Source organism: Chenopodium quinoa, unplaced genomic scaffold (assembly GCF_001683475.1).
Source record: "Chenopodium quinoa cultivar QQ74 unplaced genomic scaffold, ASM168347v1, whole genome shotgun sequence".
NCBI classification, from domain to species: domain Eukaryota; kingdom Viridiplantae; phylum Streptophyta; class Magnoliopsida; order Caryophyllales; family Amaranthaceae; genus Chenopodium; species Chenopodium quinoa.
This window is the reverse complement of record NW_018745621.1, coordinates 4,314-22,729: the sequence shown is the minus strand read 5'-3', so window position 1 is coordinate 22,729 and position 18,416 is coordinate 4,314. Positions and strand designations below refer to the sequence as shown.

The following is an 18,416-nucleotide window of genomic DNA, read 5'->3' as shown; positions in this document are numbered from 1 at the left end:
CTATAAAAAAATATAGAATAAGTGTAAACTAAGGATGGCAACGGGTCGGACTCGGAGCGAATTATGCTAAATCCGACTCCGACCCTACAGGAAGTTGGAGGCTAAATTCGATTTCGACACCCGACTCCGATCCGACTTCAAAATCCGGCCTCCGACTCTGATCTGATCCGACTCTGAGTTTTTTTCAGTTATTCAATATAATTTGAGAAATTGGGCTATTTGGGCCTTTGCAACCCACACCCACTGCCACCGTTACCCACACCCAAAACCACGATCCATCGGAGTCAGATAATCCGTTGGAATTGGACATTTGTCAAAGTCAGATTTTTTGTAGGATCCGACTCCGACCCTCCTCTGACTCAGAGTCGGATTATTTTGACGGAGTCGGACTCGAAGCGGATTATTTCCTCGGATCAGGGTGGAGTAAGGTCGGATCCGGACTGGATTGTCATCCCTAAGTGTAACATCAACTAAATTTTAAAAATCAACATCAATCATGTTGTAAATATTATTTGACCATATATATACGAGTATAAGATTATTGAGATACATAGATCCACATCATTGCTATGGCAATTGACAAGCAATAAGTATAACATTAACCATAACTACATTTTAACACTTTTCCTCTAATAACTCAACTTCAAAAATAAAGACAAGATTATTTGATGATTTCAGAACTTATTACGGAGTATAAACATATAACACAAATATACATAAGTCATGAATTTAGGAAAGTGAATGACGGAAATGGCAGCGGTGGCCGTAGGGGCAGGAGACGCCGGAGAGGACCATACGGCAGACCTGAGTCTTGTATCGTGGGTGCCGAATCACGGGCCGGAGCTCTGCCACCCCATGGGCAAATTGGCATTGTGGTCCATAAGGGCAAGTACCTGTTTCTTGCCATTTGTTGCATAACTCGGTTTTGTACATGCCTTGGTTGAACACATCCATCTCTACTGCTTTATCTTCTTTTTTCACCCTCAATATCTGTCACAATAAATAATCATTACATATTTACTCATACATTTTTACTAGCATGATTTTTTTCCCTAGGGTTATATTTTGTCTTTGTTAGTTTACACGCACGAAAATAAATGTCTGCACATTACACATAATAACCTTGTAAATTATATACACGTTATTAATCTTATTATAGCTAGGTTGTTGTCATTTGCTTGTAGATATTTGTATTCATTTTGTCACACAAGTTTTAAAATACGTATCAACTAAAAAAATATAAGTAGTAATTTAGTGCGACGTATATATTTTTTATAAAAAATAAAGGCTAGCTAGGAGGTATTTGTATGAGAGTTTAATTAAGTATGAAACTCACTGTTCCATTGGCATGTTGAGATGGATATTGGGACTGATTCACCGGCGTAGGCGAATTCGAATTCGCAAGCTTGAAATAACCCGGTGATCGAACTGATATACTCTTTGGCAATGTAAACCTCTCATCCTCTTCATCCAAATCATCAACCACAGTACTTGTAGGACTATTAGTACTACCACCAAACACGTTATTATTTTGATGATCATCACCAATACTAGCATTACTATTATTATTACTCCAACCACCCGAAGCGGGGTCCACACACGGTTGTCCCGAGATCGACAAGGCACGGTTGAGGCGGCGGGTGAGATCATCATTAGTCAACTTGAGCCACTCATTCTCCTCCTGGAGGGTAGTTGCTTCCCTACTGAGCTCCTTAAGACGGGTGATCGCTAGCCGGTACCTGCTTAGGAGCTCATCATAGAGGTGGTTTTCGAGGATGAGACGGGCACGGTATAGGCTAGCCCCGGATGCTGTTGATCCGTCAGCAGCCGTGGCCGAGGGGGTGGAAGGAGGGGAGGTGGAGGTACTACTAAACAAACAGTAGTTTTTGATATTGTTTGATATAATGTCATCAGAACCATAATAATCATCATTTTTATTACTATTCTTGTAATCCATAGTATTAAAATTTTATGTTAGTAAAAGTAACATACCATAAAAATTATATATAGTATGAAATATATATGCATAAAATTAAAGTTGCTTAACATAGAAGGAGAAAAAGGGGGTGGAGGTGGCTTCAAGGCTTCAATCGTTGGGTCAATCATGAGGTTTATTGGTTAGATTTGGAACACTTTATTATTTATTTAATATTTATTATTATTATTTGTTTGTTTGATTTATTTGGTTGAGTTTTAACTAATTTTGACAAATAATATTTGAAAGGAAAAGGTAGAGAGGCTAACAGAAAATAATCATGGCATAGTAGTATTGCTTGCTTGTTGTTCACAATTTGTAACTAACTAACGTAACATAAACTGTCTTATTCTTGTTGCTGTTGTTGCTATTGTACTGTGTACCTGAAATAGACAATAGTCAGTACAAGTTTTTACGTTCAATTTTTTTTGTTTCATCCCTATGCAAGTGATCTATGTCGCTATATGTCTCTCAAGTTTGGTAGCTAATCTTCTTTGCATCCCAACCACTGTCACTTTTCGAGTTTTCGATCTCCATGAAAATGTTACTCCCTCAATACCATTTTGATCTGATCTTCCTATATCATGATTTCTCACCTATATATAGATTAAAAAAAAAAAAATAGTATCACAATTTTTTTTTTAGGAAAAATAGTATCACATAATTAAACCTTGTTGAATTTGTTTCGATCAATAAATTGAAAAATAAACTACTGAACAATTAAACTGATGTATGTGTACATACTTGATACTTCTTCATTAACAACTTGAAAATAAATACTTCTAACTCCAAGAATACGCTAATTTATATCACTCTTTGAATCCCTTATATTTCGAAATAAAAAGCCTCATATATAATTTTAGGTTATTATAATTGAATTTAGCTAAAATATAAGGAGTAACTCCTTTCATTCCTTAAAGTTTTTCACAGTTTTTAGTTCGAATTGTACATTCCTTATATTTTTCACATACACTTATTTCATATGATCGGATGTCCTAGTACAAAATCCTCTATTTCATTTGATACGGAGTATTCCATTATACAATAATTATGACAACTCACCATTCACTCCATACTCCATAAAATTGACTACAGCAATAGTATGGTTACATACTTAGATTGTTAAGGTGACAAAGGAAGGCACCACGTGGAAAGAGTTTCCCTATTTAAAAGGCATGCAATGTTAATGTGGACTAATTATTTAAAAACAATTTGTTGTACTCGTATTATTGTCGCAAAGAATCACCATTTAATTAAACAACAATTAAATAAATAAAATACAATAGTTTTAATCATAAAAAACAATAGTTTGGTAATTTCATTTTTTTTTTTTTTTTTAAGTATTTCATTAATTTTGCCCATGTTTTTTCCACTGTGGTCCTAATTAATGTGTCAGTCCGATAGTGTTTTAATGTGTATTTGACTATTTGTTGTTTTAGCCGTTACTCCGTTTACCAATTTGTTCAATGCTTATCTAGATGTTAATTGACCTCTCAACGCAATGGTTTGTCTTATCTTAGCGATTCTACTCTAATTTAAATAAAACCAAATTATGCATTATTCAACCATTACATAAATAAATAATTATATACGAGAAAAGAAATACAGTACATAAAAAATCAGAAAATGTTCAATTTCGACTAATATGTAATACGTACTAAAATAAGTAATAAATATTTAAAATAATTGGACATTATGATCGAGAATATAATTTTCTTTTGAGGCTTGAAAAAGAATTTAATTAGACAATGGTAAATGTTTGTGGTATGTCAGAATAACCTCGAGGTAAAAATTATCATCTAGTAGTACTTCAATTAAAATCTATCAGTCAATCCAACAAGTAAACACTAAACAACAAATTTTATATCACACAATACAACATTCTAATCACTGTAATTGACATAGACAGAGGGGGACCTTCCACCGGGGCCATTCGAAGTCAGGTCCCCCGTAAATTATTGTAATTAATTAGTTAATGAACTTAAATAACCTATATTTACTTATAAAATATTGGTGCATAGTGATTAGGTTTGAACAAGTGGTAAAATATTTAAATCCCGACCCCTCTAATATTTTCGGCCAAGATCCGCCACTAGACATAGACATATTACGTAAGTTGAAGGTATCATGGAGAAAAGACATACGAGATTCCTAATAAAGAGTTAATTGAGACTAATCTTATGACTTTACTATTGTACAAACACTCATCAATAGGCATCAATAAAAAGTATTGAAATATGAAATCCAACCAAAATTTGGTGTATTCCTTAGTTTGGTTTACAATTTGATTGATTGAGCTAGACTTCTAATTATATTAAAAAAAATTATGAATGCTCACAAATTAAATCATTGCAACAATAATAGTTAGTTATACATCATGTTAAGAGAAGTGTCATTCAAAAGCTAACAATAGTCATATGTAGATTCAAGCCTAAGCTATATAAGGCTACTATTTCCAATTTTCGATTGAGAACAAACAAATGGTTGGAGTGAGAAAGGGTCAAATCTTAGCTAACTAATTAATTTTATTAAATCTATTAGTATTAACTAGTAATAGCTACCAAAGTCTGATTAATCTTCTTTACTTTTTCCACTTAAATTACCTCTAATTGTTTAATAATTACGGTGGAGAGAAAAGAAAAGTCTTTACTTTACTATATAACTTACTCCGTATGAACTATTTGCTTATTAAATTTTCAGTTCCACACCAGCAACCTTTCTTTCTGAGGTTTTGAAGTTGAATTTTTCAAGCAAATGTAATAATATCTGCTGTTATCCGCAGTCCAATTTTGAAAGTTGATGAGCATCTTCTCCAGTCTCCTTCACACAACATAAAAATGCTTCTAGACTTGAGGCAACTCGATTTAATTTACAAAAATGATACGACTTTATCAATTGTTTTATTATGATAAGTTGATTGACACACTCGTATAAGAATCGAAATAGTTACGAATAACTTAGCATCTAGAGTAAATATGACCCAAACCAAATCGACCAATAGGATCGAGTCCAATTCTACTAGCTACTCATTTGAAGTGTTCATCTTGAACTCGTCTTGCAAGAGTATTAACATTCACATGAGACAATTGGGTGCACAATTAACACAAGTTCTTCACGTAATGTTATTTCTAATAAAGATGGAGAAAATTTACAATTTTTCTTGAATTGGCATGATTATGCTTCTAACCATGTGCAAAATTTTAAAACGCATCTCAAAGGCTCTCGAGTGCAATTACACAAGTGACAAACCTTGAAGATATCATCATAATTCAACTCCTAGACCTAAATGCAAAATTATAAAAAATAAAGAAATAAATAAACACTACAACAACAATAATAATTATACACGTATCTTATCTTACTAGGCAATCTCAGACAACCCTTTGGAAGTACTCAACGATTTGTAAATCTCAAAAACAAGCCTAGCTTCAAAATCATCTTGATTCTTATACTTAATCTTAACATGTTTAGCTTGTGAAATCCTCTTATTCTCAAACTCAATACCTCCATCAATCTGCCCTACTCCGCCGGCTATTTTTAACATCATGTTAACGTACCCATTCTTGAACGTATGCCATAGTTTCTTTGGCGCATGAGTAATTGTCTTCCTCAAACTCTTAAACTTAAGCGTCTTTTTGATCCTCCAAAACCTTCTAAAATTTCGTGTAGCAGAGTCATTTGATCCGCTTTTGATCTTCACCACTTGTATGTTCCTCTTAGTTTCAATAGCTCCATCTAAGAGATTGTACCCATTCTTTTTCCAATAGTTACTCCCATTAAAAGGCCTAGATATTTTTTCCATATTTTTTTTTTGTATGTAGAGAATGTGTAATATGAGGGCAATATATGCAGCTATTTTTTGTGGGTATAAAACTATAAACTATATGATAAATGGGTTGGTTGTTGTTTTATGTAGTGACGCAAGCTCCGCTGAATAAATGTGAACATAAGGAGTTTGGCTTTAATTGGGTCAATATTCAAAAAGTCCGCAAAGGCCGGTTTGAAAACTCGTATATCAATTAGGATTTTGCGTGCCTAACAAATATTTATGCTGCTGAAATTATTATGATTTTGTCAACTTTTTTGTGTATACGTGGTTGTATACAATTTAGTACTATGAATTAAGAAGCTCGTTTAGTAGGACTAATTAGGTCAATAATTACAGTTATCTTGTTGGAATAGCATGTGTTAGTTGTGTTTGAATTATTATAAAACGCTATCTGTTATTTACATTTTTCTAGTGGTTGTTTGATTAGGGTATTGTACCATTATTTACAAATGCTCGGTAGAATATAATTTACGAGAAATGTCTTGGTTTCTTAGTGGACAAAGGATATAAAAGTGGGAGATGTAGAGGATAATTACGAATTAGAATATAAATTAGTATAAATCCTGTGCATGCACGAATAGTAGTAAGATCTTTATTTAACTTATTAATTCAAAGATTATCATAATTAAACTTTAATGAAATTAATTGATGCATAAATATGTCTTGCCTTTTGAATTTATAGTACTAACATTAATTTTATAAGAAATTATTATGTATAATATTTAAAAAAAAAAATGATTTTAGTTTATACATTTTTCTTATTTGTTGATTAGTAGAAATTTTATAAATTATTGATTTATTAAATAATGTTTTTCTAACTTTAGATTTGTTGTAATATACAAAGGAAATTTATTGTTATTAATAGTTATTAAAATATCATGTAAATAATTATCCTTGAAAATGATAATTTAAGTTATGGTAAGATTTAGTAACAACTGTAATAAAAAGAAAAATTTTGGAAGGTAAAATTAGGCGGGAAATTATTTTACCACAAAATGACATGTTTCATTTGAGATTCGCCTTTAGTATAGGTTTATTGATTGATTGACGTCTTTTCTTTGACACATCTGTTTGAGAAAATTTGCTAGGGACCATCTTAGTTTTTTTTTTATTAAAAAAAAATTAAATGATACCTTTAGATGTATTTGGCGAAAAAGAAGATAATAAGCTAATAATCATTTTCCTACAATTCCTTTAGATGTATATTATCGTGTAAAAGTCAACTATAACAATTATATGAGAAAGAAACTTACATTAAGTCGTAGGAGTGTACAACTGTACAATTGAACATGACCATACCATGCAGCTGGAAATTAAATTGAGTAAATGCTAGTTATAATAATCAACAATCAACTTAGAAAGTGTGCAAATTAAGGGTGATTAATTTAAATTTAATAAATAGCAGTATAAAAATCATATTGCTACACTTCCTAGTAAGTTCTCTAACTTTGATTCCAACCTTAAAGTAAACATGTTATTAGCAAAAGCATCTCTTTGCTGAAAATTTCATCAGACCAAATAACGTCAGCATAATCATCAAAAAAAGATTAATTAAATCATAATATTTCGCATAATCAAATTGACTTAGTGAAACTTCTTTGAGACCAGCAATACGTCATCAAATGCTTAAGAAGTTTTAATTAGCATGAGCTATGTTGTATATACTGCTTAAACATTGCTGGTATTACAACAATTGAAGCGATTAACTAATTAGAGAACTCATTGCATTGGGTATAAAAATTCTCTAACATCAGAGAAGTGTCGGCGAAAAATATATTTTAACTTAAAAAAAATAAATTATTTTCGTAGTTTGTAACATGATAACATGGATGATGTGGTGTTTGCTATAACACGTAATACCAAAAAAATCTTTGCAACACTTACTGCATACGTAATATAACATCATCTAAAATATGATTATTGTATAGTTTATAACATGATAACATGGATGGTTATTGCACACGAAGTACTTCGCATATTTTAAGATGAAGAGAAAATGTAAATGGGATGAACATCACTTTGATGCCTTGATGGTGATGACTGATGAATTGGTGATTACACATTACACTAACTAGGCCAATTCTCCTAAAGTGAAAGTCAAATAAAAAACATAAGAAGGTTGGGGCTTGGCCGCTTGGGCTTTGAATATTAGTCTGGATTTGAAACTTTGCAGTGTATGTTGGCCCAAAACTAGGTGTTAATCATGTTATAAATAACGGCTAGAGTGATGAAGCAATGAATGACCACCTTTGGACTTTGGAGCACTAATCAAAAGTGCTTTAAATATTGTCAAACAATTACTTTTTCATCTCCAAATTTTTTTAATACAATAACTTACGATTAAAATAGGTTAATCAATCATACAATTAAATAAATTATGTTCAAACAATTATAATTTATAAAATACTCCGTAGAACAACTATAATTTATAAAATACTTTGTAGAATTAAGCTCAAAACTTATACGAAGTATATATTACATTATTTTAGGGTGTGTTTCATCCACCTAATTTCCCTGCCTAATCTTAATTTGCAATATAATCCCGACTTAATCTTCGTCTTAAAAAAAAAACTTTTTAGAGTGTTTTTCATCCAACTAAATTTCAATTATCTAAATATGAAAGAACTTACTTGAAATTTTATAAACTTATTTAGTTGTAAATTAAATTTAATTAACCCTTAATGCTTTATTTAAACAAAAATATATCAATTTTGAATTCCTTAAATTTTATTTATTTCAATTAAGTGAAAATAAAATAAACAGACGAAACCTTAGTAGAATTACACATTTGTACTAAAATATCCGTGGCGACACAGAGTCCTTTAAAGAGAACCAATGCAGTGAAGCAATGCTAGTAATCTAAACATTTAAACAAGGCCCAAAACCCAGTCTTGTGAGCACCTAGATTACTGGAGTAATAAAAAGTGGATGTTTCTTATTATTTATCAGATCTAAAAATAGCAAAAATCAAACTCTCAATTTCAAAGGCCTTATCCATTCAAATCACAAAGTTACGCTCAACAATCACTGTTCTACACCAATGGCTTTCTCCGACAAAGAAAGAAGCAGCATCGATTTTCTTCACAAAGTTGACCCCGTTGACTCTTTCTGGAATTGGAAACAACATCAACCCAACAAAAACAACAAACTCAGTAAATGGAAATTTGACGAGAAACGTTTCTCTGCTCCCGATCTTTTCGGTACGAATCGCCGGAAAAACGCTGCAACTGATACCTACGTTTTGGGCCCGGGAGCTGGGGCTGGTGTTGGATGTGGTGTTGGGCTGGGTTTTGGGTTGGTAGGTGGAGCTGGGTTTAATACTGGGCTTTTGAATCATCTTCGTCTTGCATTCGGGTTCGGGTTTGGGTGTGGTGTAGGGGTTGGGTTTGGGTATGGGCAAGGGTTCGGTTATGGTTCGAGTTGGAAGTCGATTAAGTCAGATGTACTTGGGTTTGAGGATTAAATGGATCCTCACAACCGGTTGTGCCGTGTAGCATGTACACTTCTATTAATAATACAAGTAACAATTTTTTTTGTTTCCTATTCCAACTCCTTTAGATTTTAGTAGTGCAAACGTTGAAAAATATTACTCCGTCTTGTCTAACTCATGAATATATTGAATAACACTTGAACAAAATCAAGCGTGAAAGTAAGAAATCTCTAGTTAACATTATTTTTCATTTATACTTCTCTTTCAGTGAGCTCACCATCAATACACATCATTAACATGCCCAACCTACCACTAAGTATACCATTTATGCAAATAATTAAAGACTTGTCAACAAATCAACAATTAGTAACACGAAAAATCCGTCCAAAAAAAAAAGAGCACGTAGTATAAGAGCCACAATTGTTTGACATAAAATCATATAGCAGATAGAGTAAAATTAAAGTTAATTTTCTTGAAATTTTGTTTTTATTTCTCTTTTGGGACTAATACCATAACACAATGATGCAATGTTAGGTTTATTGAAAATAGTGGGAAACATTTAACACATGAGCCAACACATGAACGAGCATCATATTAAAAGATTTACCATAACCGATCCCTTGCCCATACCCAAACCCAGCCCCAACACCGCAACCAATCCCAACTCCAAATACCGGGCGAAGGTGATTCCACTGCCCATTAGAATAACCAAACCCATCTATCAACCCAAACCCAAGCCCAACACCACACCCGGCACCGGCCCCAAATCCCGGGCCCAATTTGGACAAATCCATTGTGGCAAATCTCTGGCAGTTGGTGCTTAACCATATTTTAGGATTCTTGTTCTTCTTGGGTTGTTTCCAGTTCCAAGGAGATTCATATTTGTCAAGGAAGTTGATTCTTCCTTTCTTGGAATTCATGGTGATTTGGAATTTGAATATAAAAAGGGGATTAGGGTTAATTGTAATTAGAGTTTTTTGCTTAAGGGTTGCCTTAGTAATGCCTGCTATAGTGCTATGTATAGATCTGAGTAAGTCCATGTTGACCATAAAGTAATACAGTACATTGTTTAATGATTAATAATTATGATTCCACCCTCCTTTTTATTAAATAAATCTTGTATTAGCTTAACACGCTCCTGCCTTTTGGACCTTAAGTTATTTTTTAAACTAAAGCATACCCGTATTAATCTTTTAACAAATAAAGATTGAGGAGATGGTAGAGTTAGGTTTGGACCGTTCACAATAGTCTAAACCTCTAGTTGGCTTTCAGGTCAGAAGTTGGACAAAATCAAGCCAATACTTGTAAAACATAGTACTGGCGGTACTGCAACTTCATCAGTGTATTCATACAAACTTATATGACTTGACGTGTAGAACTTCCAATATAAACACGTTTCAAAAAAAAAAAAAAAAATTCCATATAAACACTAATCAAAGGGAGATTACTTAAACAAGCCTTAAAGAAGATCTCACATGAGCAACACTAATCGATTCCAGGACATATAACGCAGCACTAAATTCAGTCTTTAATCCGACCGGCAAACAAAAACTATCAGCACAACTAGGTGCATTGTGAACAAAAATCCTTGATCAAGATTATACGAAGTAATATATACCAAACTCAAGCCAGTAATAAATCAAATCTCAACAACTTCTGCCTTCTGAAGTCTAAAAGACTTTAACTTTGAAAACAGACCAAAGTTGACTTGAAACCAGCAAGACCTACACTAACTAAGAAATGCAATCTAACTCTCCGAGCCCAGGCCTTTGAGTTCTTCAACAACAACAGTTTCACTGAACTTCACCAACGTTACACATCATTAACATGCCCAACTTACCATTAAGTATAACATCTATGCAAATAATTAAGGAGTTGTTAGCAAATCAATAATTAGTAGCACCAAATGTCTGTCAAAAAAATAAAATAAAAGTAGCACGAAGAAGAAGAGACAATTATTTGACATTAAATCATACGTTGTACAATTTCCCGAAATTTGATTTCATTTCTCTTATGGGACTAATACCACAAGTTCTAATACGGTAATACCTCAACACAATGGTGCAATATTATTAGCCTTACAAAAAGAGGGGGAAACATTAAGAAGTGTGAATCAAACATCCCACCCAAATACCACCCGAAGCACCGTCGCATAAAAACATCTCCCATAACCGACCCCTTGCCCACACCCAAACCCGGCCCCAACACCGCAACCAAACCCAAATCCAAAAAACGGGCGAAGGTGATTCCACTGCCCACTAGAATAACCAAACCCAACCCCAACACCACACCCGACACCAGCCCCGAAACCCGGGCGCAATTTGGACATATCTATTGTGGCTAATCTCTGGCAGTTGGTGCTTAACCAATTTTTAGGATTCTTGTTCTTCTTGGGTTGTTTCCTGTTCCAAGGAGATTCATATTTGTCAAGGAAGTTGATTCTTCCTTTCTTGGAATCCATTTAATTTTGAGATTTGAATAGATAAAGGGGATTAGAGGTTAATTGTAATTAGAGTTTTTTGTTTAAGGGTTGCCTCAGTACTGCCTGCTACAGTGCTATATATAGATCTAAGTCCATGTTGACCATATAATAACACATTTTTATTTATTTTTTTTGGCAGCAGTCTAAACAAGTTAATAATTATGATTCCACCCTCCCTTTTCTTAAATAAATCTTGTATTAGCTTATCACTAACGTGTCCTTAAGTTATTTATTTAAATTAGAGTGCAACCGTATTAATCTTTAACAAATAAAGGTTGTAAAGCGTAGTACTTACAAGTTACAACCATCTGGTCGGCCTTCTGCCAGTACTTGTAAAGCATAGTATTGGCGGTACTGTAACTTCAACAGGGTAGTCATACAAAATTATATGACTTGACCTATAGAACTTCCAATATGAACACTAATCAAAGGAAGATTACTTGAACGAGACTTAATTCTGAGAATACACGAAGGAATATCTCACACGAGCAACACTAATCGATTCCAGCACAAATAAAGGAGCACTAAACTCAGTCTTTAATCTGACTGGCAAACAAAATCTATACAAGTTAATGATAAAAATGTCTGGCACTGCTCATCCAGCTTTCGCCAATATCCTAGTGACTGAATGCATTTACATGAAGTGAATAGAAGCTGCTAACTGCTAAGAACCATCTTCAACTAAGGACAACTAGGCAGCGTGAACAGAAATCTCTTTTATCAAGATTAGAATATATAGCAAACTCAAGCCAGTAAGTTCCCTGTATTAATCCAAGAAGAAATGCAGACAGTATCACTTTGACCAAATTCAGGACTGATCAAAGTTGAGTTGAAACCAGCAAGGCAGCAACCTTACACTGGCTAAGAAACACTCTCTTACTCTTGGAGCTCAGGCCTTCGAGTTTTTTACTATGTCAAAAACGTACCCATCATCTTTTGATCCCCGACGTTGAGAGCCTAATGCAATTCCTCATACACCCAACTTCACAAGCATCACTTATCCTCAATCGCACTCACATTATGTGTTATGTAATAATACATCAATAATTCCAACACCACCAATTGATTTACCCGACTTCTTCACAAATATCTCAATCCCCTTCAATTGTATTACCATCATCCTTCACTACAACAATATCCAACATTAACCAACTCTTCCATGCTCTATTGTCACAACTACAACAACCCATGTATTACAAAACTACACTAATCAAAATGTAGTACAATCAGCATCTCCAAGACTCCAACAACACCCAAATGGGGGAATTTACACACTTAAATGTAACATCAAATGCCATTTTCTTATGTTATTGTAATTTCAAGTAAATTGATTAATCAATTTAATAACATATATACACAATAAAACTGGATAAATTACCAAATTTCATCAAATAACCCAAAAATCAGATAAATCAAAAAACACATACCAAATCCAAAAAATATAATCAACCTGAGAAATTAACCCTTTCCCCTTCTCGTCATCATCACTAACCCAAAAATCAGACAAATCAAAAAATACACACCAATATGGATTTATTCTCTCTGAAATTTGCAGGTTTTAGAATTTTGAAGAGAGAGATAATATATACGGCGATTTGGGCGGGGTTTTTGAAATTAGGGTTTCATTGTTGGGTTTTGTTGGGCTGTTTGTTTTGAGTTTCTTTTGTTACAATCCAATTTTTAACTCAACGGTTTTAGTCTTTTAGGCCCAATTTAAGTTTTTTAAAATTAACCTGTTTTTTTGTGTGTGCGTAAGTACAAAGAACACAAAAGACAGTGATGTAGACGGAATTTGATTTCAAATTAACACAACTTGCAACACTTTAACAAACAAAATTAGTTAGCACTCCGGCATCCACAAATTTAACCATTTTTTAATTACACTAATACATTATTACTAAATCTTTAGGTGTGTTTTAGGTTTTTTAATTTTGGAAAAATTAACAAAAATAATCCAAACTATTGGCTTCCTTCTCATTTTAATCTCAACTATGATTTAAATCAAAATAATCCCAATTAGGAGGGGTCCCTTCTCAAATTAGTTTCAGACTTTTATTAACCTATTGATCAGGTAAAATGAGCAACATATCAACATATTATTGGTTAGATTATTTACATTATTATTAAATAAATAAATCTACTTTCAACCCCAAACTCCCACCACCATCCTCTCACACTTACCCAGCAAACTCCATCCACTAAAACCACCTTTACATCCACCCCCAGCAACCAAAAGTATCTTTCCAGCCAAGCCCATCCACCGAAAACCACCCTTTTCTGCCACCCCAGCCATCAACCACCATCACCACCAACAACAATGAGTCAATGACCATCAACCCTAATTTTCGCCCCGCAAAAACCACACCAACAATAAAGAGTATTCATACTACCTTGTTTTTTTTCCTTATTAATGTTTTTTTTTGTAAAAATTTGATCTTGTGAATTTAAGATGATTATTTGTTCATAAATTTAACCCAAGCTTTGTATATAATTGTATCATGTGTAAAGTATAACTTTGACAATATTACTTTTTATAATTTCAGTTATACTAACTATAAGCTATAACGTTGCGTTGGAGGCAGGGTAACTTAAAGGTAAATATATCATGTGTCTTCTAAAACACAAAAAGAAAAAAAAAAAAGTATATATCATGTGTTTGTCAAAGTATATACTATGATAGTATGAGTGAACTCTTTATTTACCGACAAGAGTTGGCTCAAGTGATAAGCAACATCAACTCTTGTTGGGAGACTCACCCACTATAAGGCAAGTGTGCGATCCAGGTTAGATACGGATGTAGTCATAGCTAAACTCCGGTAAATCAGGTGGGCATCCTAAAAAAAAGAACTCGTTATTTATTTCGATATAGAGGATTGCTTTTATTATGAGTCCTTACCACAATTGATGGTTGTGACTTTTTAATTTTTTTGTTGCTTTACGAGTAACATTTTAATACTCTTTGGCTCTTTGCAGACAATAAAATCTCTTCAATTCTCAAAAATAAGCATATGATGATATGATATTATGATTTCATTAAATACTCTACATAATGTTAAGGACTTAATTAGGTTGTACATTTTCAAACTAATATACGAAGTTATTTTTGCCACTTTAATGTTGATTTTGACTCGATCTTCCTCATGGAAGTAGGGTATCGAAGACCAAAAGTACACATATAGCTATGGGCTCATTGAATTGTAGGAGTGCAAAAATCAACTTTCACACTTATTTAATTTCTTAGCTTTGCAATAGTGATCTTTACCATCCATATACTTTAGGAATTGAATTTTGAGCTTGTCAAAATAGTATATATTATGAGCATTAATATAATAATATTGAAGAATGAGATAATATTTTGAAGGCTTAAATAATAAAGAGGGAGTATGAATCAAGTAGAAATAAGAAGACTCAAGAGACTTATGAACACGCTAATTTATTAAAATGATTTAAATTGATCACAAATTGCGTTATAAATTAAAAAAGAATATTATTATTCCTTACAAAATACTTGTATAAAAACCTCGATATATTAGCAAAACAATTGATAATTAGTAAAAAGAATGTTACTAGTAGCTAAGAATTTTTTTTAAATTTTTACTAGCTAAGAGATTGACGAAAAGAGTAACTACGAAGAATTTGCCTAAAAAGTTTGCTATAGTTCCCATCAAAGCCTATATTTTCTCATTTCTTGTGTAACGTTAATCCCCTCTTTAATGTGTTTATATTTGCGACATTCTATTGTTAGATAGGTTAATGTCTATTATTCAAATGCCAAATTTCTTGACTTGTAGTCATTGTAGTAGTTTGTAATCCTTTGTCACTTTGTGTGCCACAAAGCTTGTTATTGAGAAGCATTACTATACATGTATCTTTTCAAACAATTATTTCTATTGTGGTTAGCTGCATTAATTCTTGGTAGTTACCATATTATAGTATGTATAGTACCCTTTGAATCATAATCAAGCAATGTATAGCGGTATTGGATAATTTGATTAATTATGTGGAGTTGCACACCAACTCATTGACGTAATGGACCTTACAAATGAAAAAATTATTCAAACTTTGCTAAAATTTAATTGTTACCTAACTAATAATTAACTACATTTATAGTCTAACATGGACAATGAAACACAATTATATAGTAACATCGAGTCTATATATATCTACTCACTTGCTCAGTGTCCTTACAAATTTATAATTCTTTAAGATAAATATGTCCATGTCAATTGTCATGCACGCGTTTACATAATACATATTACGTGTAATACGTATTGGTACTTCGTTAAGCTTATGCTGACCACATTTACTGTGCTAGGTACGAGTATTGCATTCCCCCCCCCCCTCTACCATAATTAAGTTTATATATGACTCATGATTGCGATTATTGTACCATGATTGGTTCATATTTTTGACATATCCTTTGAGGCAACTTTGATAGAAAAAAGGTTTAGTCATCAAATGTTACGAGTACAATGAAATTGAAAGGAGCGACATTGAGTTGCTTTGATTGTGACCAACGTAAGACCAAGAACAAACTAGACAAGCTACACGTTTGGTTGGGACTAAACTTTGTCAACAATTTACGCATATTATTTAATTAATTTTTTTTTGAACAACAATTTATGCATATTATTAATCAATTTAAGATTGCAGTTGGATTTATTAATTATTGTTCAAGATGATCGAATTGACAAAATATAATTTCAGCCATTTTATTTTAATTTTGACAAAGGAGAATGTAATTAATTTTATAAAAGAGATTAATGTAGTTAGCTCATGTCGTTCTCAATCCAATGCAACTATGCAAGACAATGAGCTTTTTGATCTTGCTTGAAAGACATGATTCGTTCTAATGCATCACCTTAATTATCAATTTTACTTTTATTTTTAATTGTTGATTATTTATTTATTTATTTATTATTTTTTAATAATGTAGCTTAAATCAACTCTAATTTTACAATGCAATATTATGTATAAAGTACATGTCCTATATCAACTCTATCTACAAAAAGCCTTACTAATTTTATTTATTTCGTATATTGTTTGCTTGCTTGGTGATATAAATTCCGTATCGTACAACTAAAGAGCATACATGTTATGAAATATATCCGATCATAGGGTTAATGATTTAGCCTTATGGGGGTTTACTTTTATTTGGAGAGTTTATTGATGATGTGTGATTTTTTGGATAAAACTTATTTTTACATAACTTTTTTCTTACTGATAGCTAGCTAGATTTAAATTTTTTTAGTAATGAAAACAAATTGTGGAGCCTTAAAAAAAAAAAAAAAGGGTAAAAAAACAAGGGTAGTTTGTGCATTTTTATACAAGTATATAGTGAAAGAAAATGGTGTTTAATTGTAGGTGATGGGAAAGTAGAAGATATTGAATAAAATGACCTATCGAAGAGATCATACAATAATGGAATTTTTTTTTCAATGACGCCTAATTCTCAAGGGAATGGAGATCGATTAAAAAAATAATATTAATAAAACTATTGTCCTCCTTTAATTTTTTATGACAGTAGCTAGTCTTTATATATGCTTTTTCGAATGTCAAAAATACAAAAAGGGAAAGAAAAAAAAAAAAAAACGTATTTTTAATATAATTTATATACTTGTAGTTGAAGTGGTAGAGGTGGCTATGATGTTTCGATGCAAACGTTAGCCAGAACAATGGACCATTCCCCATGCGGCCATATACCATGCATGAATGCAAGTGTGTGCTGTATTGCATGTGGATATATAATTAGCTCACCCTTTTAAAGCGGTTTTTATACCACCTTCCTAAATCCAAACACTTGCTTTTTTATCCCCTATCCATAATTCTTACCATTTTCATTATTGGTTGTCACCCAAAGCACATACGTGAGGAGATTAGATCAAAAGAATTGTCGCTTTCTTATCATTTTTATGAAAATTAAATGTAAGAGAAGGTTTTGCGTGAGACCGGACTCATCGTGAGTCCAATATGTCTGACAATGATATTATAATATTTGACAATAATAATCTAATTCCAAACAATAATAATCTAATACCTGACAATAATAATATAATACCAAATAATAATAATAATAATAATAATAATCTCCTTCACCACTGACCCTCTTCTTCTTCCATGGCTACAATAATATTTTCTCTCTTCTCAACCCTCAGATTTCACATCATCTCTAACAAGCCCTAACAATTCATCTCCATCCGACACCTTCCCCTCCAAACTCACACTCAAAGCTCTCCTCGACTTAATCACCGCAGCATGAGGCATCCGAACAGTCCTCGATGCCAAAAAAGCAGCAGCAGCAGCAAACGCCGTAAAGGATGAAAGCAGGTTGGATGTGGAGGAGTGTGACGGAGTCAGAGGGACAGAGGTAGTTTTGGACGGCCTATTGAACAGTGATGGCGCTCTTGTCGCTGAGATCGACGGGAATTGCGATATTCCTATGGGGTTCGTCGCTGGTGGCGAAAGTGGTGGTGGAGGAAGACGGTGGAAGTGGATAACGAGATGATGATGGTTGGATTTCGATTAGCGAGAGTTGATGAATGAATGGTGTTGTGAGTGTTGGCGGCGGACTCACGGTGAGTCCGTCTCACCCAAAACTTTACCTAAATGTAATCATTATACATGTATTTACATATTAGTTGATTGATTTTCTGCATAATAAATAAGGTTTGACTTATAGGATTAGTAGCAACAGAAACAC

General features: G+C 32.9%; 2 protein-coding genes across 2 annotated transcripts; both read right to left on the bottom strand.

Annotated features, from left to right (window-relative positions):
• Positions 1-497: 497 nt before the first annotated feature.
• Positions 498-2,200, bottom strand: LOC110716776 (zinc finger CCCH domain-containing protein 14-like). The gene is made up of 2 exons (XM_021895408.1): positions 1,337-2,200; positions 498-990 (listed from the first exon to the last, which is right to left on the bottom strand). The coding sequence occupies exons 1-2, from the start codon at positions 1,955-1,957 to the stop codon at positions 730-732; spliced, it is 882 nt and encodes a 293-aa protein (XP_021751100.1). The 5' UTR covers positions 1,958-2,200; the 3' UTR covers positions 498-729.
• A 2,873-nt stretch (positions 2,201-5,073) lies between these two features.
• On the bottom strand, positions 5,074-5,809 carry LOC110716775. The gene has a single exon (XM_021895407.1). The coding sequence runs from the start codon at positions 5,775-5,777 to the stop codon at positions 5,337-5,339; it is 441 nt and encodes a 146-aa protein (XP_021751099.1). The 5' UTR covers positions 5,778-5,809; the 3' UTR covers positions 5,074-5,336.
• Positions 5,810-18,416: the final 12,607 nt, after the last annotated feature.